The sequence below is a fragment of the Agelaius tricolor genome, unplaced genomic scaffold (assembly GCF_023055355.1).
Source record: "Agelaius tricolor isolate 1412-34295 unplaced genomic scaffold, bAgeTri1.0.p SCAF_3, whole genome shotgun sequence".
NCBI lineage: Eukaryota > Metazoa > Chordata > Aves > Passeriformes > Icteridae > Agelaius > Agelaius tricolor.
In genome coordinates this window covers 25,848,695-25,871,110 of record NW_027269263.1, presented here as the reverse complement: position 1 = coordinate 25,871,110, position 22,416 = coordinate 25,848,695, and the positions used below count along the sequence as shown (strand labels likewise).

General features: G+C 40.3%; 1 protein-coding gene across 1 annotated transcript in view; it reads left to right on the top strand.

The window, feature by feature from the left end:
• PLXNC1 (plexin C1) overlaps nucleotides 1-22,416 on the top strand; it is a 71,385-nt gene that overhangs the window by 36,400 nt on the left and 12,569 nt on the right. The window contains exons 15-23 of the mRNA XM_071423281.1: nucleotides 2,484-2,583; nucleotides 3,643-3,744; nucleotides 4,094-4,197; nucleotides 7,952-7,993; nucleotides 8,482-8,606; nucleotides 9,151-9,349; nucleotides 10,747-10,893; nucleotides 18,276-18,453; nucleotides 19,681-19,784. Coding sequence (XP_071279382.1) covers nucleotides 2,484-2,583; nucleotides 3,643-3,744; nucleotides 4,094-4,197; nucleotides 7,952-7,993; nucleotides 8,482-8,606; nucleotides 9,151-9,349; nucleotides 10,747-10,893; nucleotides 18,276-18,453; nucleotides 19,681-19,784 — 1,101 coding nt within the window. The remainder of the gene's footprint in view (nucleotides 1-2,483; nucleotides 2,584-3,642; nucleotides 3,745-4,093; nucleotides 4,198-7,951; nucleotides 7,994-8,481; nucleotides 8,607-9,150; nucleotides 9,350-10,746; nucleotides 10,894-18,275; nucleotides 18,454-19,680; nucleotides 19,785-22,416) is intronic.

Sequence of the window (22,416 nt, the reverse complement as noted above, 5' to 3'; positions counted from 1 at the left end):
ACTTTACTAAAGCAAATCAAATGCAATAGTTACCATGTAACATTGCACTTCTAGTACCTTTAAAATTTTTTTCCAACATAAGAAAAATATAGAAGTAGAAAATCCTCACATTTTTTAAAACCTTATGAATAGATCGTCATAGAAGAAGTAGGGCCACTGAAAAAAAGGATAAGATGGGTATAAAATATAAGTTTGACTCAAGAATAAATGTATCTCTGGCCTTAGTTTTCCAGAAAAAATAAGATATTGAGTGTGGGTTCAAAGACAGAATGATCAGTCTGCATGAAGGTGGCAGAGAAGAAAATGCCATTCTTGTGGCAGAAGGAAGATTCAGATAGATCAAAGGGCTCAAGACAGCAGGAGCAGGATCATTCCCATCACAGCACTGAGGGAAAACTGACACATGACAATGTAGGCTTAGTAGGAAAGATTTTAAATAAAACAGAGGTCAGGAGATGTATGACTGGAGAGCAGCAAATAAAAACTCAGTATTTTAAATTGGAAAAAACCCCAAACCCTAGGCAAATGGAGGCTTGCTGATTTAATCCTAGCTCTATGTAACACTTGAGAATGTATTCTGAATTACTCATGAAAGACCTGGAGGTAAGTGGAAAATGGGATAATTGTCAAAATCCTTTTAATGAAAGCAGATCATGCTAGATATCCTTATTTTCTAAGATGAGTGATTTCCTCAACAACAAAAAATCTATAGATACCATGTACCTGGAAGTCATTCAGTAAACTATTTAACATGGTGATTATGAGGCTGCCAGGGGTTGGAAAATCACACGCTGTGTGTGGGGAGCTGGCTCTGGGCAATGCTGATATTCATACAGATATTCTTTAATATCACCACTGACTTGAACACAAAAATCAGGCATGCACTGGTAACACTTGCTGATGACATAAAGCTCAGAGGCATTACCAGGCCAGAGAAGGTTTTATAATGTCATGCGGAAAAATGAAATTAATTTAGGAATAGGAATTGGATTAATTCAGGTGTACCTTACATAGTCTGTGATTCATAAGCAAGAAAAAAAGATAAGGAAAGAAATGAGACCACTAGATAGGAAGGTTATGGTGAAGAATAAAGATAATTGAAATATAAGCAGATAATTAAGTGAATGCTTTGTCTCACTTTTCAATAAACAAGGATGAGTAAAAGAAATTTCTGCTTTAGGAAGTCTTCAGTTGGATATGAGAAGTCTAGAAAAGTAGATGTATTAGCACAGGATGGGTAATGTATTTAGCCACTAATGCATTTGAGCCTTGGAAAAGGCTAATGAGGTCCTAGGAAGGCACAGACCAGAAGGACTTTGCATAGGAACTGTGAAAACATAGAAACATCAGAGGAAAAAGTAACATTTGATGAAGGAAATAGATCTGCTTTGTCTTCTGTTCCTTGTAGCCCCAGAAATATAAAGGCTGTGTCCCTCCAGCCCTGTAGGATTTTTTGCTTGCTTGTGTCTGTGTAGCTGTGATGTGAGTCTCCATTTGGCAGTCTGCAGCTGCCCTGGCTGCTCACCTCCTGTGACAAGCCACTGATTGCAATCACCAGATCTCTGCCTTCCCTGCTGTAACCCAAAATAATTTCAACTCAACCCTCCTTTTCAATTATCTCAAGCTCATTTCTGTCCCTGGCACTTGGTGGTATTCTTTTTATGTGCCAAAACATATTTTTGTGTCTAGCCTGTTTATAGCTTTAGCTACCCTTTATTTATGTGCTTCTGCAGTCCTCTTTCAGATCCTCCTTTGTGAATTTTCTTCTGCCATAATTATCAGTGGTAAATGCCTCAGTCTGGCATTTGGCAGACTTCAGCACTTTCATGTATCCCTAAGAATTAATGCCTGTCCTGCCTTTGCAAGCCCATGGCTGGGGGATGTTGTACATGTATTGTAACATGTTCATGTACATGTTGTACCTGTATCGTGCGTTGCATTTTTTCTTAACCACCCTCGGGAACAACATCCTACATAAAGGGGTTGAAACTTCCTCAGAGAAACAGGGAAGAGGGCTGTAGGCCAGGTGTCTGAAAAATTCTACTTCCCTCATTCTTGCTATGAGTCTTATCTTTTCTGCTCAGCAGAGTAACACTGTGAGTGCAAACACATGACTTCCTTGTTTCAAAATGCCAAAATGTTTAGCAGTGACTCTGAGTGCATGAGCCACATGGCCCAGCTGAAGGCCAGATCTTGCCTTTCAATTGAGGGCTCTACTTTGCAGCAAGAGCATGACAAAATTTGGTGGTACATAAGGACTTCAAATTTTTTCATTATTGCTCTGTTACCCTGCTTAAACATCAAGTACAGTAGAAGTTAAGTTAATGTTGGTTCATAGCGTTTTGCTGAACCTCTACTATTATTCCCAGTAATCTACCGTTGTCCTTATGTGCCTTAAATACTTTTTTTAGGTACATTAAATGTCATTTTAAGCACTGATATAATGCCTGTCCTCTATTAACACAGCCATTGCTTTTCTTTAGGTCAAACTAGGAAATTTTGAGCATGAAGTCAAACCAACATCATCACACATATATTTATATGTTCTTATTTTGCTACCTATTGTGGTGGGTGTCATTATAGGTAAGTACAATAATGTATTATCAGCTTTTGATTTGCTGAAGGGTATGATCAGGACATAGACACTGCACATACTCACATGTCTGGAACTGTCACAAACAGTCTGATGTTTTGCCCTGTTCCCAATTAGAGTGGACAAAGTTAACTCTGTTCTGGTGGTGAAGTCTGAATTGTCAGACTGCAGCACATCACGAGCATGTTACAAGACAGTAACATTTCTGTCTGTTCTGCTGGGATTACTCACTTTCACTTCATGAAGCAAGCCACAGAACTGACATCCTGGAGTCACAACTTGGTCCCTTCCAGCTGTCAGAGCTCAGCTACCCTCCTGTCCCTGGGGCAGATGTACCCTAACAAACTGCTTATCCTCAGTCAGTGTTTGTGGTGTTTCTGCCCAGTCTCATTTGGATGATTCATGAATTTGTGAGTCATTACTAAACTGAGGGAGGTAAATAGTTATCCCCTTCTCTTCCTGGTGCTCCCTTTTTTTTAATGAGTCTTTTTACCTGGTTATATATTTGATAGACCTGTATTTATTTCAATTAGTATAGGGGTTTGTTCATTTGGTTGATTGCTTTTTTTAAAGATCATTTTAAAAAGGAGCCATATGTCGCACCTTTATTCTCTCTAAATAAGCTTTAGAAAAGTTAATAATTTGTAAGTGAATTTTCTGTTCAACTGATTTTTTTGTTTAATCAGTTGATTAAACAAAACTGATTTTTTTTTAATCAGTGCTACCTTAAGTAGGTTGCTATTAGTAGAAGTGGTTGTCAGAGTCTGTGTCTCACTGTGCAGACTGTATATAACAGGATATGCTGCACTTTCAAATAAAGTTAGGTTGACAATTCAAGACCTTGTTAAATGGAATGATTTTTCTAACGATTGGGGTATATGTAGATCCAGATAACTAGGGCTCATGGGTACTAGTACAGGGACAACAATAAAACACTAATTGTGCAAATGTGCATTAATCTTTGTGTTTCTTGATAATAAATTATGTCTTGTATAGGAGTTTTCTGTTCTGTGATTTCTGTACTCAGAGTCTTTTTTTCTTCCTTTTAGCGGCATTCATAGTTACCAGATACAAATCCAAAGAGTTAACTCGTAAACAGAGTCAGCAACTTGAGCTGCTGGAGTATGAGATCCGTAAGGAAATACGTGAGGGTAGGTCTGCAGCATATTTTCTGAACTGAAACTGTCAAGAAGCTCACATTGTATAAACATTTTCATTTTGTAGCTGTTAGAATATTTTTGTGTTGTATCAGAGTTGCTGTTTAATATTGTAAGCACTGCAGTAGTAGATAGCACTGAGCTAATAGGATTGCATGTAGTATTTCCTTCCACAAAAAAGTAGATTGCTACTTTCCAGCTCCTAAGAGCTTCAGCTGTAAAAACAGCCTCTTTTCCCTGAAAGCTGTTTTTGAAGGAATATCTACTGAGGCCAAGTTATAATTGTGATTTTGTGTCAACTAAACTAACTCTCTGGGTGGGGATGGGGGGGTTGCTTTTTCAGGATTTGCTGAACTGCAGATGGATGAATTAGATGTGGTGGACAGTTTTGGAACGGTTCCCTTCCTTGACTACAAACACTTTGCTCTTAGAACTTTCTTTCCAGAGGTAAATATTTACAAGTCTTTCAGTTGTCAGCCCTGACTAATAGTAAAAAATAGAGGAAGGTCAGGATCAAATAACTAAAGAAGATACTACACAGTAATTGCACTTTGTTCTCAAAAGAAACTTTTCTTAAATCAAGAATTACCAAAGAACACTTAAATATATCTCTGTATTTAGCCAAGCCTTTGTGCTGTAGATAAAGCATCATTCTTGAATTTTCAAGGGTTGTGTGTGTCCATTTATTTTTGTTCAGCCTCACTGAGCTGCTTGCCTTTCAGGCCATCTTAACTAAGCTATAATTTATCCATTACTTTCTTTTGTACCCATGCTTTCACTTCCAATGCTATAGCTAATTAAAGTAACAGTCAGGCTAGCTAACATGCTAGCTAACATCATGACACTTCCTAATTAGACTTGTGGGATGAAGAGATGGCTCTAAGATGGTGCTGACTTTCTACACCAAGGTGGTGACAGAAATGGTAAGATGTTGATTCAAAGGGGTTCAGCTCAAACACTTAGAAATGACATGAGTAGTTAACTGCTTTCCAGTTTAGAGGCAGATATTTTCAGTGTTTGTTGAAGCAGTTTGGCCACTGCATCAGATGACCAAAGAGGTGTTCTCTTGAATGTTTTACTTCTCTTACTAATTTTTTTTTTGCCTGTGTGGCACATTATGAGGCTGGTAAGTGTATTTGCAACAGCTTTCAATATTACACCGTGATGGTAACCAGTACTTATGAGCACTTATCCAATTGGCAGAAGCTGTGATCTCAACTGGTGATATTTTCCTGTATGACTGGCACCAGTGAGTAGAAGCTTGGTTAGTTTAGGGCATAACTGGTATGGATGTGAATTATCTACCAGGCTTCGTGTATTACTCATCACTGCTGCAGCCAGGTCTTGCACTCTTGCACACTTCTTCACTGCATTGCTGTTTGTGATCCTAGCAAAGGCTCATTGTGATAAAGTTAAATACATGTGGTAGTGCAGAATCAGGACCTTTGGTTTTTGTTTAAAACCAAATACTAGACACCAAAGCAGAATAATATTTAGCAATTACATTTGCAAAATCCCTGTATCATTTGAGTCCAGTTCTCACACCAAAGGGAATATCTCTGCTGGTACTACTGTTATACCCCCAGCCTAATTTTTAGAGGGTCACCAGGTGGTTTGAAGAAAGTGGAAAAGAAACTTTACTTCCTGCATCTCTTTCCTTTCTGTTTGTTTTGTCGCCAGGTATATTAGCATTAAAATGGCATTTTATTCTTAAGAATATACCTTTTCCTATACTTTCCCTTGTCAAAACAGTAATAGTCTGTAGAAGCTGACTCAGTGGAAATGCTGTGCTCTATGCAAATAAAAAGTTAAGAAAAAAGGTATAAAATTTCCCACTCTGCTGCAGTCTGTAAAGTAAAAATGGAAAGGGCTCCTGTTTTGCCTTGGTGAGTCTCATGCCACTGCACATCCTGGAAATTACTTCTGTTGGATTTTGTCTCAGTTTGAAATACTTATCCCACAAAGGTACACTTGCTACTGTTAGCTCTCTACAAACATACAGTGTCAGGCAGCTTACTTAAACTGTTGTATACCAATTTCTTCTGCTAAGTACTTACTGTTTACAATGCAGTAGTGTCCAAACATGCCTTGTACTGTAAGAATGTGGCAGAAAAGCAGTGCTCCACTGAACAAATATTATAGAAGAACAGAAAAGCCAGCGGGGTATATATTGCATCTGAGTGTCAGAAGGGTTGACAGGGGGGTCAAAGTGACAAACCACCACTTCCTTCACTAACCACATGTGTTTGAATGATGTCCATATTGCACTCTTTGTGCTCTCCAGTGTGATTGATGGGCTTTATCTCATCTAATCTAAGCTGTTTAAGCATGGAAATTGAAGCTGTTGACTGAGCATCTTCTGTAGTCAGTGCAGAGATGGGCAGCTCAGGAAAGCAATTCATCCCATTTGTCTGAGGCATCTCCCTTAGGATGGGACAAGTTGCTTAAAGAGGGACTCCCACACCTAAAATGAAGAGTGATCCACCCCACCTTTGTTCTGAGTCTTGCTTCCCACTGCTTCAGTTTTCTATATTTGATCTGGCTTAATAGCTTTTAATGCTTATAGGTCTTAAATGGATTATATCTTCTCTTAAAATGTTCTTGGTGCTTGCTAAGCCTGATTTTTGCTTTGCTTGTTAAATTTGTCTTTTTATTTTTGTTTTCCCTCAATTTCACACATTGTTTGGTTTAATGCTCCAATCCTTGTTCCCTGTTCACAGGCATTTTTAACCTTTAACACAGTTGTGGTTCTTTCACTCTACATGTGTGCATGTGTGTCATTTGTTGGTAGTTGATGTTGGAGTTGCTAAAGAAGTTCTGGAGAAGGGAATAGCCAATGGAGGAAGAGGAAGAACAGTTTGGTAGGGTAGAATAGAGCAGGAGGAATGAGGAAAAGGAGGGATGAACAATCAGGTATGTAGACGAAAGATGTGAGATGCCAGTGTGTGCTCACAGCCCAAAGTCAGTCATAGCCAGGGCTGCATCAAAAAGAAGCATGGCCAGCCGGCTGAGGGAGGTGATTCTCCCTCTTTGCTCTGTGAGACCCCACCTGGAGCACTGCATCCAGCTCTGAGGCTCCCCAGCACAAGAAGGACATGGACTTGTTAGAGCAGGTCCAGAGGAGGGGGATGAAAATGCTCAGAAGGTTGGGACACCTTTTCTATGAAGAATGTCTGAGCCAGCTGTGCTTGTTCAGCCTTCAGAAAGGAAGGCAGCCTTTCAGTTAAAATGGGGCTTATAAGAAAGATGGAGACAGACTTTTTACCAGGGTCTGTAGCGATAGAACAAGGGCTTATGGTTTTAAACTGAAAGATGATAAACTTAAATAGAACATAAGGAAGAAATTTCTTATGATGATGGTGATGAGGCCCTGAAACAAGTTGTCCAGAGCAGTTGTAGGTGCCCCATCCCTGGAAATGTTCAATGCTAGATTGGATTTATGTAGCCTGGTCCAGCAGAAGATAACCCTACCCACGGCAATGGGGTTGGAACTAGATGATCATGAAGGTCCCTTATGACCCCAACCATTCTGTGGTTCTGTAAGGAAACCAGGGGCTGCCAGCATGACAGATAAAGCAGATGACAGTAAATGCTGTAGATCTGTTGCTCAAGAGGCATTGACAAGGTGTTTGAGAACTGGGGGCTTCCTTTTGTGTGAGAGCTTTTGCTAGGACTGGATGTGTGGTGGCACCTGTGCCTCAGTGGAGACTGCCAGCATGGACATCCTGGCGAGTTCATTAGTGACTATTCATGGAGTGCCTTGCCATGAATGGAAGCAGATGAGCTCAAGTGTCACTTGGTTAACAGCAGCCCTGTATACTCAAGGCTATCACTGCCAGCCAGGAAGGATGCAGCCTGCAGCACCCCTTGCACACCAGCACATTTGCAGATGACAGTGACACACAGCTCTTCCTGGGGAGTCTTGGCTCACTGCTGTGCTAGTGCAGCTCAGCAGCATGAGTAACACACACAGCACATTGAAGATGATTCCAGGTCATTTTTGAGAGTTCACTTTCCAGTGAGCTTTGGCAGCACCTTTACAGAAGTTCCTGTGCAGAGTTTTTATATTGTATCTGCTAGAAGTCGACATTTCCATTGTTTTGTTTTGAGTAGTATCAGAAACATGCTTGGTGTGTTAAACATACATGTGTTAGAAACTTCTGGTGTACTTGTGAATGATATATATCCTTCTATATTTTAGTCAGGAGGCTTTGCATCTATCTTCAGTGAAGAAATGCCCCAGGTAAGCTGATGTAGTGTGATATGCCTTATTTATTTTTTTTTCAAGAGTGATTGTATCCCTTCTCTCAGTGTTGTCCTAGAACACAACAGCTTGGATTTTCAGCATGTTCCCTTTCCTCCATGAAGGGGGTTACATGGGTTTTTATGTAAAAGGAGTTTGAAGTGTAAGATGCTCTTATCCAATGTGTATTTGACTTACTTAGATAAAACAGAATCTCATCATGGGAAATGATGGGCAAACTTAACTATTGGCAGTGCTTTGTGTATAGGGTAGAAAATGTATGCTCTGCACGTGTATATTCTGTGTTGTACACAAACATAAATGAATTTTTGATAAAATCCTGAGACACCTTAAATAAATGTAAAAATTTCCCACTGATTTGAATGAGGCCAGGATCTTATCCCATATGTTTCTTTCAATTTTTTATGAGCATTAAGAATCCATCATAGCCAAACTACAGTTTGCTTATTTTTGTTTAACTATTCCAGAGCAGAGACCAAACGAGCAAGGATGAAAGCTTCAACATGTTGCATGCTTTAATTTGTAACAAGAACTTTCTTGTTACTCTCATTCACACCCTTGAAAAGCAGAAAAATTTCTCTGTGAAAGACAGGTATAGTATGATTATGTTTATCATCTTCAAGAAAAAGAATTAGCAGGAAGAAACAACATGGGTTGTGGCACACAAATGTATTTGGTAGTTTTTGCAAAACAAATTTGCAGTACTCTGGAGCATTTTTCCTTCTCCATCTGTACTCACTGAGGAAGAAAAAACATTGCCATTAAAACAAGCAATTAAAGAGAAATTGGAATGTTTGTACATATAAACAAAGAGGCAAAGGAGCAGGAAAGCTCAGTTCAAAACTGTAAACACTTCCTGCAGTTAGATCAACAGTTCTACAGTTTAGAAATGTTCTGTCACTGAAGCAGGTGTTGTTCTGCAAAATTAAATTTAGAGACACATTCTGTGTTTAAAAAATAATCACAAGAGCAGATGGACTTGCATTTTTTATATTTTTGCAGAGAACAGTGGACAGTTTATGTGCCTAAGGAGGGAGAACTTAGGATATGAACTGCACTAAAATGTGTTTCATTTATTAAAGATGACTGGGAAGAGAAATTCCAGAATTAGAGCATTCTTTTTTTTGCCCCCACAGGTGCTTGTTTGCATCCTTCTTGACTATTGCATTGCAAACTAAGCTAGTTTATCTGACCCATATTTTGGAAGTATTGACAAGGGACTTGATGGAGCAATCAAGCAATGTGCAGCCTAAGCTCCTGCTCAGACGAACTGAATCTGTGGTAGAAAAATTGCTGACAAACTGGATGTCTGTCTGCCTTTCTGGGTTTCTCCGGGTATGTGTACACCTTTCACTACATGAGATATGCAGAGAATTTCTTGAATTGATTTTTTCCATAGGAGCTCTCAGAAGGGTCAGTTTAAAGCATTCAGTCTAGCATTTAACATTATGAGTGAGCACTCTTCTAGTTTAGGTGGCTTAGCTGGCTGTCATCAGTGGAATGCAGGAAAAGAGACCATCTCCAAGCAATGATCATGTCATGTATTTGGGCAAGATTTGGGTAATTTTGTAATTCCAGCATATCCTTTGCTCATACCAGACATTTCAGCCCAGCGAGATCTATTGTGATCATATTAAAAAACTGATACACTTGATAAAATGCAGTGGTACCCATCTATGCAAGGGGTTGGAAAGCTACCAAGAAATGGAGATTTAAGGAATACCATCCTTTGGAAAACTAATCTTCTTTCCAAACTTTTCAACCTCCAAGCAGTATTGCAGATTTCAAGATCTAAATTACTTCAAATGAAAACAAAATAAGCATTTCATTTCATTTTAATATTTCCTTCTTTTAGTAACTTGATAGCACTTTGTTGTTGATTTCAGTGCTTGGTTACTCTTCCTGTCTCTCTTATCAACGTGATGCTATCACACTGTTGGTATCACTCTCATCAGTGCTTACATTAGTACAGCACCAGAATTTTTGTTTGAGGCTCAGCAGTTCACAGTGGTTTCCTGGAACTGAGGAGAGTGCCAAGGAGCTGTCAGAGATATGTTCTCAATACACCAGACATTTTACAGAGCTGTGCTAGTGAGATGCCTTAGCCGGGCTGCAGGAATGGTGTCACGTGGAAATAGAGGCACATCCTTCCTTTCTCAGGTGCTTTCCTGAGCCCTGGGGTAAGGCAGGAGAGGAAATCCCCAGTTTCATTTCCTTTTTTGCTGATACAGCTGGGTAAGTCCCACCAGCTCGTTCCCAAGACATTTTTCAGAGACAAAAAGGGGAGACACCAATTCAAAAGGAAGCTAGTTGTTAGCTTGTTTTCTCAGAAGACTGAAAATGGAAGAAGTAGCTGAAGTATGCACGTGAACATGTGCATGTCTCACCCCCCACCCACTCTTTGGTGGAACTAGGAAGTGTCTGCCAGGTGGAGTAGGAGCAGCTTGTCTGTAGTGTGCTTGTGCACAGCAAGGGGCTGTGAGCTATCTTGCCACTCACTCCAGATGTCCCTTGCTATTTGCATGAGACTTTCACACTGAAAAGCAAAAGATGGAGGTTAAACAATAACTAGATAAATCTGCTTGGAGGGATTTTCTTTTTTAATTGCAAGATAATGAGTTACTTAAAAGGAAATAACACCATTTGTTACACTTGATTTTTCTTTTCCAGTTATTCATGCTCATTCAATGATTACAAAAATAAATGTTTCTTGTATTTTTTGCCTGACCTAGGAGACAATTGGTGAACCTTTCTATTTGCTGGTGACAACCCTCAATCAGAGGATAAACAAAGGACCTGTTGATGCAATAACTTGCAAAGCCCTGTACACTCTTAACGAAGACTGGCTGCTGTGGCAAGTGTCTGAATTCAAAACAGTGGTATGTTTGCCAGCTTGTGTTTTCTCCAGGCATGGACAGCTTTAATGTTTTCTCTGTTTCTAAGAAGCTAAAATAAGGCTCTTAAGACACTAAGGTAGTGGTTAAGTGCCCAGATAGTAAAATTGTAATTGCTGACAAAGTTTCTAAACATGGTAAGAGTTTAACTGTTTGTCTGATATACATTTCACAAATAGCACTTACTCCTCACTTCACAGCATGCATTAATCACCAAAGAGCAGATGTAATGAAGTCTCAGGATATTAAAAAATCATTCTTATTTTAAAGTATACTACAAAAATATAAACATGCTTAGAATTTAAACTAAACTACACTTTACGAATGAATGAAAGAATGGAATGCAGAGGGGTTTTTTTTCTATTGTGTTTACTTGTGACTAATCTTCAGGCAATGATTTGCTGTGTGTTTCCATATTATTAGCACCAAATCATCTTCAAATTAGCATGGTTACAGCATTGTGGATTTTGATTAGATGCTTGGTTAAAAACAAGATATCTGGGAAGTCTAGCTAAACTTCTGAACTTTACTTTTTTTTTGCCTTTCTCAAAGCACCTAAGTACTTCCTGTTTTCCAGTTGCACCCAAACATCTTTAAAAGCTGGAGTTCCCTTACTGATTGTCATTGTGACACTGAGATGAGAAGAGGTAGCAGGATTATTGCACTTTGGAGCATGTAAAAATTGTGGCTTTTAGAGGAGGAGGTCTGAAAAGGGTTTTCAGAATAAGCAGAGCACTCTTCTGCTCCAGAGTTTCCAAGTGATTTTAGGTCTGAGAACTTTAAAATGTGTATTTCCAGTTATTTTTGTAGCTTCCTTGCTTCTTAACTCCTGGCTTCCAGTCAGAGTTATGTGACATAATGAGGAGTATGAGAAGTGCTGCTGAACAGTGGGCTTCACACCTTGGGAGCAGAAATTGGCAGGCAGCAATGGCCACAGCAAGGACAGTTCAAGTGCTGTCCTTTCAGTCCTTTTCTGAGCCCATGGGCTAAATCTCTGGTAGGGCTGAAGTTTCCAGGTCTGCCTGTGTCCAGTTTTGAAGCAAGAACTTGGAGGTGCTAAGATATGATACTGGAGTAGACTACATGACCCTGGAAAATTTGGGTGGTCAGCAGTCCATTGGACTTCTCTCACTGGGCCACATAGGAAACCCACTGAAGTGGCAACATTTCTGTGGGTAATTTCTGACTTGTCATTCTCTAATGAAAGCTTCAAACTGATTTGACTGATAAAGCAGTAGTCAAATCTTCTTCTTACAAAGCTGTTGTTAGAGGCTGCATTTGAAGGTACTTCAGGCTAAGTTACCAAGTGTGCATTTGGAAAGGAAGTTGGTGACTAGAAATCAAATACATAATCCAAGGTCTTTGGTTTCCTTGTTTGTGTGCTGCATGCTGGCATGTATTTGAGATCCAGGGTAAATTTAAATATGTTGTTGTATGTATCCATAGGATGCAAAACGCAGTGGTGATGCAGAGCAGCAATTTTCAAGCAAGCTCAATATGCCTGTTACTGGTAGACTGCACAGAAACATTTTCTTATTTATAGCACACATTCAAATTGAGAGCCCCTTGGGGGGATAGCTGACTCTGAAACTGCTGAAGAGCCTTAAATACTTTTAAATACTTTTTCTAGAGCTACTTCTATGCATGCAGTCACTGATAAGATCTTGTGCTCAGACTGCAGTGATGAGGAGCAAAGGTAAGCGGTCTGAAGGACTTGCTATCACTGGGGAACACTCTGCAGAGGGATGAGGAAGTGAGAACCTACAGCCCTTCTTGAACCTTGTCTCCTGCCTTTGTACTTTGTATTCCTGCTTTTGAATAGGAGAAAATGATGTAGCTATAGGGTAATATAGATTAATATAGGTTAATTATAGGTTAATATAGATCAGCTTTCCCGTTTAGGTGTAGCATTCCTTGGGCTTAGCTGAGAAGTGCTGAATGTTCCCTTTAAAGCCATCACAAAAGGAGAGAGGACTCCTGCAATAAAATTGTAGAGGTGAAGTTCAAGGACTGTAGTTCTGGCTGGATTGGGAAATGGTTTTGTTAGGTGGTTTATCTGAGATTTATGCTGGAAGCTGAAACTGTGCTGTGAAGTGACTTAAGTGGAGTGGTGAGGCTTTCTGGGCTGGGAAAGCAAGCCAGCCATGCACATTTTCCCTTCAAAAATAGCATTTAACAGGAGGCTAAAGAGAAAGTAGGCAGTCTTCCCTCACTAACACCACTTCAGATGCACTACATTGATGTGCAAGACCTGTAAGCTTACAGACTGGGAACCACGTGTTTTCTCCTTACTGTGGAAGAACATTTCTGCCTAAAGGAATGCAGGTTTTGTTTTCTAAATGGAATAAATTCTGATCTGAATTTTCAAGTGCACTTTTACAGTTGCTCATTGAATTTACATTCTGAGTCTTGCAGTATTTTGTTGGTATTTTGGTTTTCCTCTTTGCCCAGCCCTACAATAGCAGTACATTTAAATCTACCTCTCCAGAGCAAAGCATAAAAAAATACAGCCAAAAAGAGGGTTATATAGAGATGGTGAAGCAAATCTGTGGCCATTTGGTGTCCAGATTTTTTTAAGCTGTGTAGGCACTTGAAGATACAGGGATATATCTGGTAGGGAGATCAATTCTCAAATCAGTAACAGGGTACAAACAAGGGTGTAGATGCTCTGCATGAGAATCTCTCCTTTCAGGACTGGGAGTTCAGTTCCAAACCAGTAAAAGCAGGATACAGACAGGCTCCTAAAAATCAGGGCAAGCTCCACAGATCAGGAGATTTTTAACATTCAGGCCATTTGTAACCAGAAAAAAAAAGAGAACCTAGAAACATGTAGTGTTTGAATTGCATTAGAGCTGTTCCCTGGCAGGGCCCCATGCCTTTTTTAAAAAGGCCACAGACCTTGGATCACCCAACACCCTTCTGTTAACCCTCTCTGCTAGAAAGGGTGAGGCCCTGAACAGAGATAGGCTGCTGAAGAACATACTCAAGTGGAGGAATTGAAGGAAAGATGCTTCTAAAAGCACTGGTCAAGTATGGGCTGAGAAGCTGTGCTTTTTCATGCTGTGCTTATATTTGAGTACTGAGAAATAAAGCTGCCTTGAAAGAGACTTGGATGTGTCATGGATCCTTTTCTCAGGCTGAGGAAGCAAGGCTGCTCTCTCACAGGCAGAAAAGCAGCTGCACCCCTCTGCAGATAATTTGCTCAATGACTGATGAAGGAGTGTGCTCCACAGCTGAGTGCTAGCCTTTCACTGAAGAGATTCATTTTGAATAGAAAATGCCAGCCTGGAATGGGAGACGTTCTCAGTGGTGGATCTCCTGTGGGAAACCAGGGGAGACTTCTTACACTGGACTAGGTGTGCCAGCATTCCTTTGAGTAGTCACTGTTCCTTTTTAAAGAGGCATTTGGGCTGTTGAATGCTTTGCTGAAATCTGTTTGCATTTTTAGATGGGAAGAAATTATCTAATTCACATGTTCAGACAACTGCCTTTCATCAAAAGTGAAGCAAAGCCATGTAGTGGAAGGTTGTTTAAAGTGTTTAACTGCTTTATGAGTTAAAAGAGGGGTGTTAAAAAAGGTGGGTGGGCTGTAAGGGAGTAAAGCAGAGACAAGGAAACCAATTTCCTAATAAGACATCATGGTTGTGGTATTATTAGTCACACTTTGTGAGAGATAAGGAAGCTATTAAAAGTAGGTGACATAAGGGGATTTTTGTCAGCAGAAAAGAACACAGCAACCCTCGCTACAAAGTGAGCAGTGCAGATGTTGGCTACAGGAGAGTCCTCTGGATTAGGGACAGATGGAGTGTCAGATACAGCAGCATCAACAGCACAACCCTTCCTTTGTGCAGTGCCCATCAAGTCTAAATTTAACTCCTGCACCATTTTCTGTGCCAGTTGGCTAACTCTCCTACAGCTGTTCTATAACTTCTTCACAGGTGACTGTTCTGGCTGCAGAAGGATCATACAATCAAACTGATTTTTCCTGTGGATTGTATTTCATAGCCTGGGAAATGGGAGTAGTTTTAAGGCAGTTTTGTTATGTGGTACATCCTGGTACTGACTCTTTACATAAATTGCCTAACTTTCACCAATCAAAAGAGGATTTTTTGGGGTTTTTTCCATCTATCTGATAAATGGAAATATGATTTGTTCAGATGCATAGCTGATGCATAGGGTAATGAATAAGAGTCCTTGAATAGCCCAGATTATTGTTCTTTATTTCTAAGAAAATATGATACTATCACATTGCTTTATTAAACCACATCTCATTTATTATCTGTTATGGTTATTTATAGCTCTGCTAAATAATTCATTGTGTGAAATTAATTTTCAAGGAAACTACAAATCTGAAAAGCCATCTGCAAATACTGTCATCAAATGTCATTATTTCTGTGACTGCATGGGTGAAAATACATTTTTTTTTAGGTTTGTTCCTGTCTTGTAGCTAGGTTCCAAGCTAGTTCTATACAAGTAGTTGCAGGTGCCACCTTCTCCTTAAGTAGCTTTTAACAATTCTTGCAACCCATGTTAAAGCTTTTCTGAAGAGTACTGTGACTTTGTCTTACTGTCATGATTTCTAGTGTGTGAAGTCTCATCTCTAGATATTATTAGCCTGAACCAGTTTCTATAATTTTCTCCTGAACCTTTTGCTAAGTTAATAGTATTTTTGTTTTCTCCACAAAGTGAGAGAGCTTAGAAAAAGGCTTGATGATATTTTTTTGACTTTCACATGTCCTTCTCTGATTTCTCATATATTTTCTGACCTCCAGAGCTGATCATAAAAGGGCTTTCATAATTTTACAATAACTTCTGTTTCTTTTTCTAGTTCTACACTATGTGTCTAAGTATAGTGATTGTGACTGTCGGCTTCTGATTAATGGTTTCTAAAGCCAGGGACTGTGCTGTCAGACAGGGGGAATCTGATTTATGAAAACTTCAGCTGCAGAGGGACAGCTTAATAATAATTGGCTTTCCTAGCTCCCCATCAATTGCTTTATCACTTGAGATTAACTTCTGCAGGAAATCATATCAGCAAAACCATCTAGCTCTCATGGCTTAGAGACTTTTACATGTTTAAATATTCTTTCCCATCTGACCACTTCTTTGAGTTATAAAGCATTCCTATTATCCTCACACTGTGGATACTTTCACTTAAGGAGTCCACACATGACTTGTATTCCACCTACATGAAGGATGACTTCTCTCTTTTCACAGTCCTGTCATCCTACAGCGAGTGGAGCAGGAATGGGAGGGCTCTCATGTGCTAATGACTGAAGAGGCTGCACATTCCTGTGCAGCCTGTGTGAGAGTATATGCTGAAAAGGAAAGGAGGAAGAGACATAGACAGTTCCTCTTGATGGTCTGAAAGAAGTGGAAAATGAAGCAGGAGCAGGAACATGAATATTGCAGTGTAGGAATATTGTTAGAAGGAAAGGATCATCTGAAGGAAGGAATGCTTCCAAGGGCATAGAGCCAAATCAACATCAGTTAAAGTGGAAGGAGCTGCTTCAGTAAGATCAGTTCAGAGACTAGAAGGGGCAAAGACTTATTAAAATGAGTTTTCCAAGGACAAAATACAGTTAGTCCCTGTCCACATTTTAATCCTACAAGACCATGACTTCAGGGCAATGAGAGTCAAGGACAGAACTGCTGTCTGTACAGTTGGTCTGTGGGCCTAACCAAGCATGACTCCCTTGTTGCTGTGCCAATATATTTTTTATTAATTTTCTGCATGAAATCCCAACCTGAGGCGGGTCTGGTGTGGTGTCCAGTCTGCTTCTCCTTCTGCAATTCCCACATATCCTTGTCTCTTGTTCCATCTGTCCTTTCCATGGACTCATTTTCCTCACAATTAAACATCTCAGTGTCCTGATTAAGTTGTTCCCTCTTACTTCAGTTACATCCTAGTCTTTCTTAAATCATAATCTTAATAGTTTTGCAACCCTGTTTTTAATAGTCCCTTTGCTTCTGTAGAGACAGTAAAGTTAATTTTTGTTGCATTGGACTACTTTTTTTCACTAGTAGCATGTTGTAATTTCCACTCTTGCTGGGTAATAAGCAGAAAATACTATTCTACAACTATTAATAACTACCTATTTTTCTAAGAAGATAGAAAAGTTGTCCCTGCAACAACCTGGACAGAAATTCTTTCTTTCACATGACAGCAGAGAAAAAAATTGTTTACTTGCTTCCTGTTCTAATGCTCAGTTCTTCAGAGTCACATGGAGTCGTCTCATTTCAGTCAGAAGATAAATGTTATACCACAACTGTTCAGCAGCCAGAATGGTTTGAGTACATTTATTTTCCTTGCCACTTGCAATCAAGTGCTGGCACCTAAAACACTTGTTTTACTCCTGTCCCAAGACATCTCCAGCAGAACATCTGTGTCCATGTAGCTGGACAGCGATTTCACTGCGCAGAGCAGGCTGTGGCACTGGAAATTTTTGATGTTATTTCTTGGCAATTACAATTACAACTTAGCAATTCTGTGCTCATCCCTTATTTCCTGCCTTCTAGCAGTTGATCTGCCTGATCAGAAATATGACCTGACAAAAAAAAACATTTCTTGGGGATAGTCACTCAGTGTCACTGGCACCTCCCTCCAGCCCCTATTCAGCTCGTGTGCAGCCCAGCAGAGGAGTTGTGTCCCAGCCAAGAGTAGCAGTGAGCTAAAGGGCAGGGGTGCTGTAACCAGACATGGGTGTTTGAGCTGAAATAACAACTGATGGGGCACAATGCACTTTTCTGTGCAGATCTGTACCACTTTGGATTCTATCTATTTTCACTGCTTCTGTGGCAGCCCTGTCAGTGCTGCCTGCAGAGACAGGGCTGTGCACAGACAGACACTGACAGCTCCAGGGGAGCTGTACCTTCTGTGGGATATAAGGCACTCAGCGTAATCTGCTGGTGTAAATATGCATTTTAACACTGCTTTCTAGCCACTCAGAATCAATCATGCTTACCATGACTGCTTACTCAGCAACCTTATCAGATCTCTTGTCACTTACAGTTTTGCTGTTAAGGCATTCATTTTACATAAAAGACCTGCTTTTTTTAGAGCATGCATTGTAATTCTTCCTCGTCTCTTGTTTTTTGGTAATTCACTGAAATACATTTGCACAAAAGCAGAAGACAAAATACACTCTTGGAAATGCATAGCTATATATATCTATTATTCATTTTATGAACAGGAAGAATTCTAAATGCTTCTTTGTGTAATTCCTTCAAAGAAATCTTAATTTGAAACAACTTTAATAATAAATATGCTGAAAATCTCTCAGGTGCTGAAAATCTGTCTGGAGTTTGTAGGTTTCCTATGCCAGGTGTTCCCTATAAGTCAGAATAACATGTATTTCCTTCCCCAGACGCTGAACATTATCTTTGAAAAAATCCCAGAAAACGAGAGTGGAGATGCCTGTCAAACTATTCAAGTTAATGTTCTGGACTGCGACACCATAGGCCAAGCCAAGGAGAAGAGCCTTCAGGCTTTCTTCAATAAGAATGGCTTTCTCTATGGTCTTCAGCTGGATGAAATTGGTCTTGGTAAGAAAATGTCACTATGCTGTATTTTCATGGAGTTTACTGGTCTGTTGTGGAGTTTTCTTATTAGGAACACCTACCTTTGGCTTTGATTCTTTTCAGAGTTCATACAGAACATAGCTTTTGTGAGGAATTTTGAAGCAAACACTAGATTTGTTTATGTTGCCAGTTAGAACACTGGAGCTATATCTGCTTCACTTCTGCAAGGATGTCAGCATTGCAATTAACAATGATGTGTTATTTATTATGTGTATAGAATTTCTCTATTCCTTTTCTGGGGAAAGCAAGGTGGCAGGCCCTCCACCTAAGTGCAGCTGGTTGGTTGTTACATTTTGTCAGGGGATAAGATGACATATCGTGATAATCAAGTATTTTAGTCCCTATCTACTATTCCTCCTACCTCCCTTTCTTCCTTCCTACAGGCCTACATTGCCCTTGATCAGAAGAGCCTTCAAATAAATCTTATTTATAGTCAGACTTGGTTTATATAATAATTTGCCCGTGAGTCACAAAGTCACCTACAATATCTGCAGATGTAAATAAGGCTGTTCCAGCAGATGAGTCAAACCACATTTCCTTGGTGGGTTTTCAAGAGCCCAAGGTCTGTAGCTATCACCACATACCACTTCCCACGTACCCTAGTAGGAAACCTAACTCACTCTATATTGGTGGCGTTTGTCACCTCCTGGACTGGTGGCATTTGTCACACTCCCTAAGATGTCGATACTTCCTCACCATCTCAGACTCTGTGTTGGCAAGTGCCCATAATTTACTTTCATATCTCATGTCTTGATGCCTGTATCCTGTACCAGTGCCTGACCACCCTTCACAAGTACTGTGTCAGTCTTGTACAGCTCATTTTAGTGATCTCTTAGAAATGGCTTGTGGAACCTTTCTTCTAGTCCCAATGTAACCTTTACAGCAGGACACACTTGTGCAGCAGAATAGTGATTAGGTGAAAGCACCTCCAAAAACTCTGCCTTGACCAACACAGAGTGAAGCACCAAAACCTGCTGAAAGGGAAGCCACCCAGGCTGTCACCCCAGAAAAGGAATCAGAAGTGTGGGAGTGCAAAACCACTTCCATGTGACCTAGCACAAGGGTAGAGAGAGGCAGCTCAGTTGGGAGTCATTGGTCCAAAAATAGTTGGGTGTTGTTTTTCTTTACAAATGTCAGTACAGTGAGAATGCCATTGGGGTGTAATTGTTTTCTGTTGCTATCATACTGCAGAACTTGTGTCTGAGGAGCAGCAAAGAGAATTGTTAGATATTGATGGCTCCTCAGAGGTGATGGATGATGGGATAAGGAAGCTCAACACCATCGGCCATTACGAGGTAAGCACAGAAGCCAGACCAGTGAGTTGAGAAGATGTTTCTCCACAGCTCTCAAATGTGATCTGCACAGCTTGAAGTCATAGCTGAGCATCATCAACAGAAGGAAAGAATTGTGTGGCACACAACATTCTTGCCAATGAGTCATGTTTTCTGTTACTTTTCAGAGGTTTCCTTGTTGCAGGGTTGCTTGGTTCAAACATACCAGGTAAACTGTTAATTGCGTCAAGCATTTCATTTAAAACAAAATCTGATTTCCAGCTACGAACATTGCCTTGGGTCTTTTTGAGTCCCTGCTGTTGAGTTTTTGTTGCACCATGAGCAACTGTTTACCTCATCCTGCCTCATATTTTGATTATCTGAACAGGCAGTATTGATACTTTTGAAATCTCAATTTAAGTCAGAATAAAAAGGATTGATAGCTTTTCTCCCTCTTTTCTTGATACCTCCTATGTCAGTCTCCTTGCCTTTTTCTCTCTCTGTTTCTGCTTCCATCTGCTGTTGGCACTTGTACTATGTCTTCCCCTCTGCTTCCAGTTGCCCCTGTAAAGCAGTTGTTTGCCATGCTGCAATAATCTGTCCATCATTGCAACAACACACAAAACTGCAACTGGTGGCAGAGCCCTCCTGGGTGTAGCACACTGTGAAAGCAGAGCAAGCAGCATTTCCTCTCTGAGGAGTTTTCAGTGACAGCAGTCAAAACAGAGAGTGAGATGTTGGAGGAAAATGTGCAGCAGGTGATTGGCCTCAGGTGATATGGAAGTTCACATGTGATGCTTACAGATAGATTTTGGAAATGGAGGCTATCATGCTGAGTGCTTTTACAGGTCTTTCCTCATGCCTCATTGAATTTGAAAGTCTGGCTCTTAACAAGTTCATAAATTTTTATTGATTTAGAAGTTTTGCTGCTATAGGTCTGTGCTGTGCAGTGCAGTATGGTGCTGAGGAACCTGAGCCAACACGGAACATGTTGCTGTCTGCATGAGCAAATACTGTGCCATCTATAGAGAAACAAGGATTTTTAGCAGAAATTTGTATCCTGGGCAGAGAACAAGGCTGCTTAGATCTGAAGCAAGCTCATTTGGAGTAATTTTACAGATTTCTGTAGGCATTTGATGCTCTCCTCACCTCACAGGGGTTCAGCAGTGTACCCAGATGTCCTGAGTCACCATCCAGTGGCTTTTCCTGTGCCTGCCTTGAATCTTGTCTATAGGTGAATGTGTGACCTCCTCCACTCCACTTGTAGAGATTTTGTACAAATTAGGGCATTGTAGTGTTGCAGTTTGAGCCTGTACAGCACAGGTCAGTGTAGATTTGAATTAGATTAGGTGTTGGAACTTCTGTCCAATGCAGCAGTGCCTGCCCTCTTTACCACAGACAGCTATTGCAGGTGCTCCCTGCTTTCCCCAGCAGCCTGGAGCTGCTGTATGCCTGGAGCTCATGGCAAGCTGTGGCTCATGGGTGTCAGAATCATGGCAGGTAAGTCTGCTCACAGGTCTCTGTCATCCGTGGGTATCTTTGTCCCAGCCCTTGTTTTGTCTGAGGTTTCTGCAGGCAAGGGTTTCTTGCAGATGCAAGTTAGGTAGGAGACACAGTTGTTTTTGCAAAGCTGTAACTACACTAATTATAGCTTAGCAGCTGCCTTATGGAAATTGTACTGCATGTCTCTTCCATAGTTTAGTTCACATTTTCTGACACTGATAAAATAATGTGCGTTTTAGGCAAAAGCTCAGTGGTATTTTAGGCAGTGGCTTAGTGGCAAGTATTAGCCATTAGCACATCTAGTTTATTTTCTTGTATGTATATTGATGCAAAAAGGAATGTAAAAGTGTCTAGATAGCAAGGAAAAGGAACATTGCATACACTCTGTGAGGGCAGTAACATTGCCTGAGAAATTCCAACTTACATTTCAACAATGCCTTGAGTTTTGTGGCAAGCCTGAATTTTTCTTTTTGTTTACCAGTCTTAAATGCTAGAAAGTAACCAGATGTTGGAAATTGGGAAGTACCATCAAACTTTTTTAAGACACTGGAGCATGAGGGTTGTGTTGTGAGAGTCCCAGATCACCAATCAATCTTGAAAAAGTAGACCTAGTTTCTACACTGATTTTTAAAATATGCAAGAATGGTGCATTTGCATTCTTGTGTAGTATTTGTGAAGAGAAAAAAATCCACTGTTCTGTTAGACTCTCTTATGTCTCTGGCCTGTGTGCTACTCTTGCTCTATTTTTTGGCTCCTAGGAGGTTTATCAATATGTTTATTTATGAGGTCTGTACTATCACTTCCATGAGAATAACCACAAGCCATGATAAGAAAGTTGCTAATTATCTTGACATCTCATTCCCCACACAAGAACAGAGCAGGACACTCACTTTCAGATCTGCTGTGCAGTCACAGATCTCCAATTTCTCAGCTGTTAAGAGTACCACACGTTCCAGGAGCAGGCAGAGCCTTATAAGGCAAAACTGAATGTAATCCTGGGAGCTCACTGGCAAGGACTGGATTACAGTGAGGACAGGAAGCCTGGGGAGCAAGAGGCATAGAGCCACACTACCATGTCTTCTGTTTTGCAAAGTAGCTCTATTCCATGTTGTCTGGATTGGAAGAGATCTCTCTTTTCCCTGTTTGTCTCCCT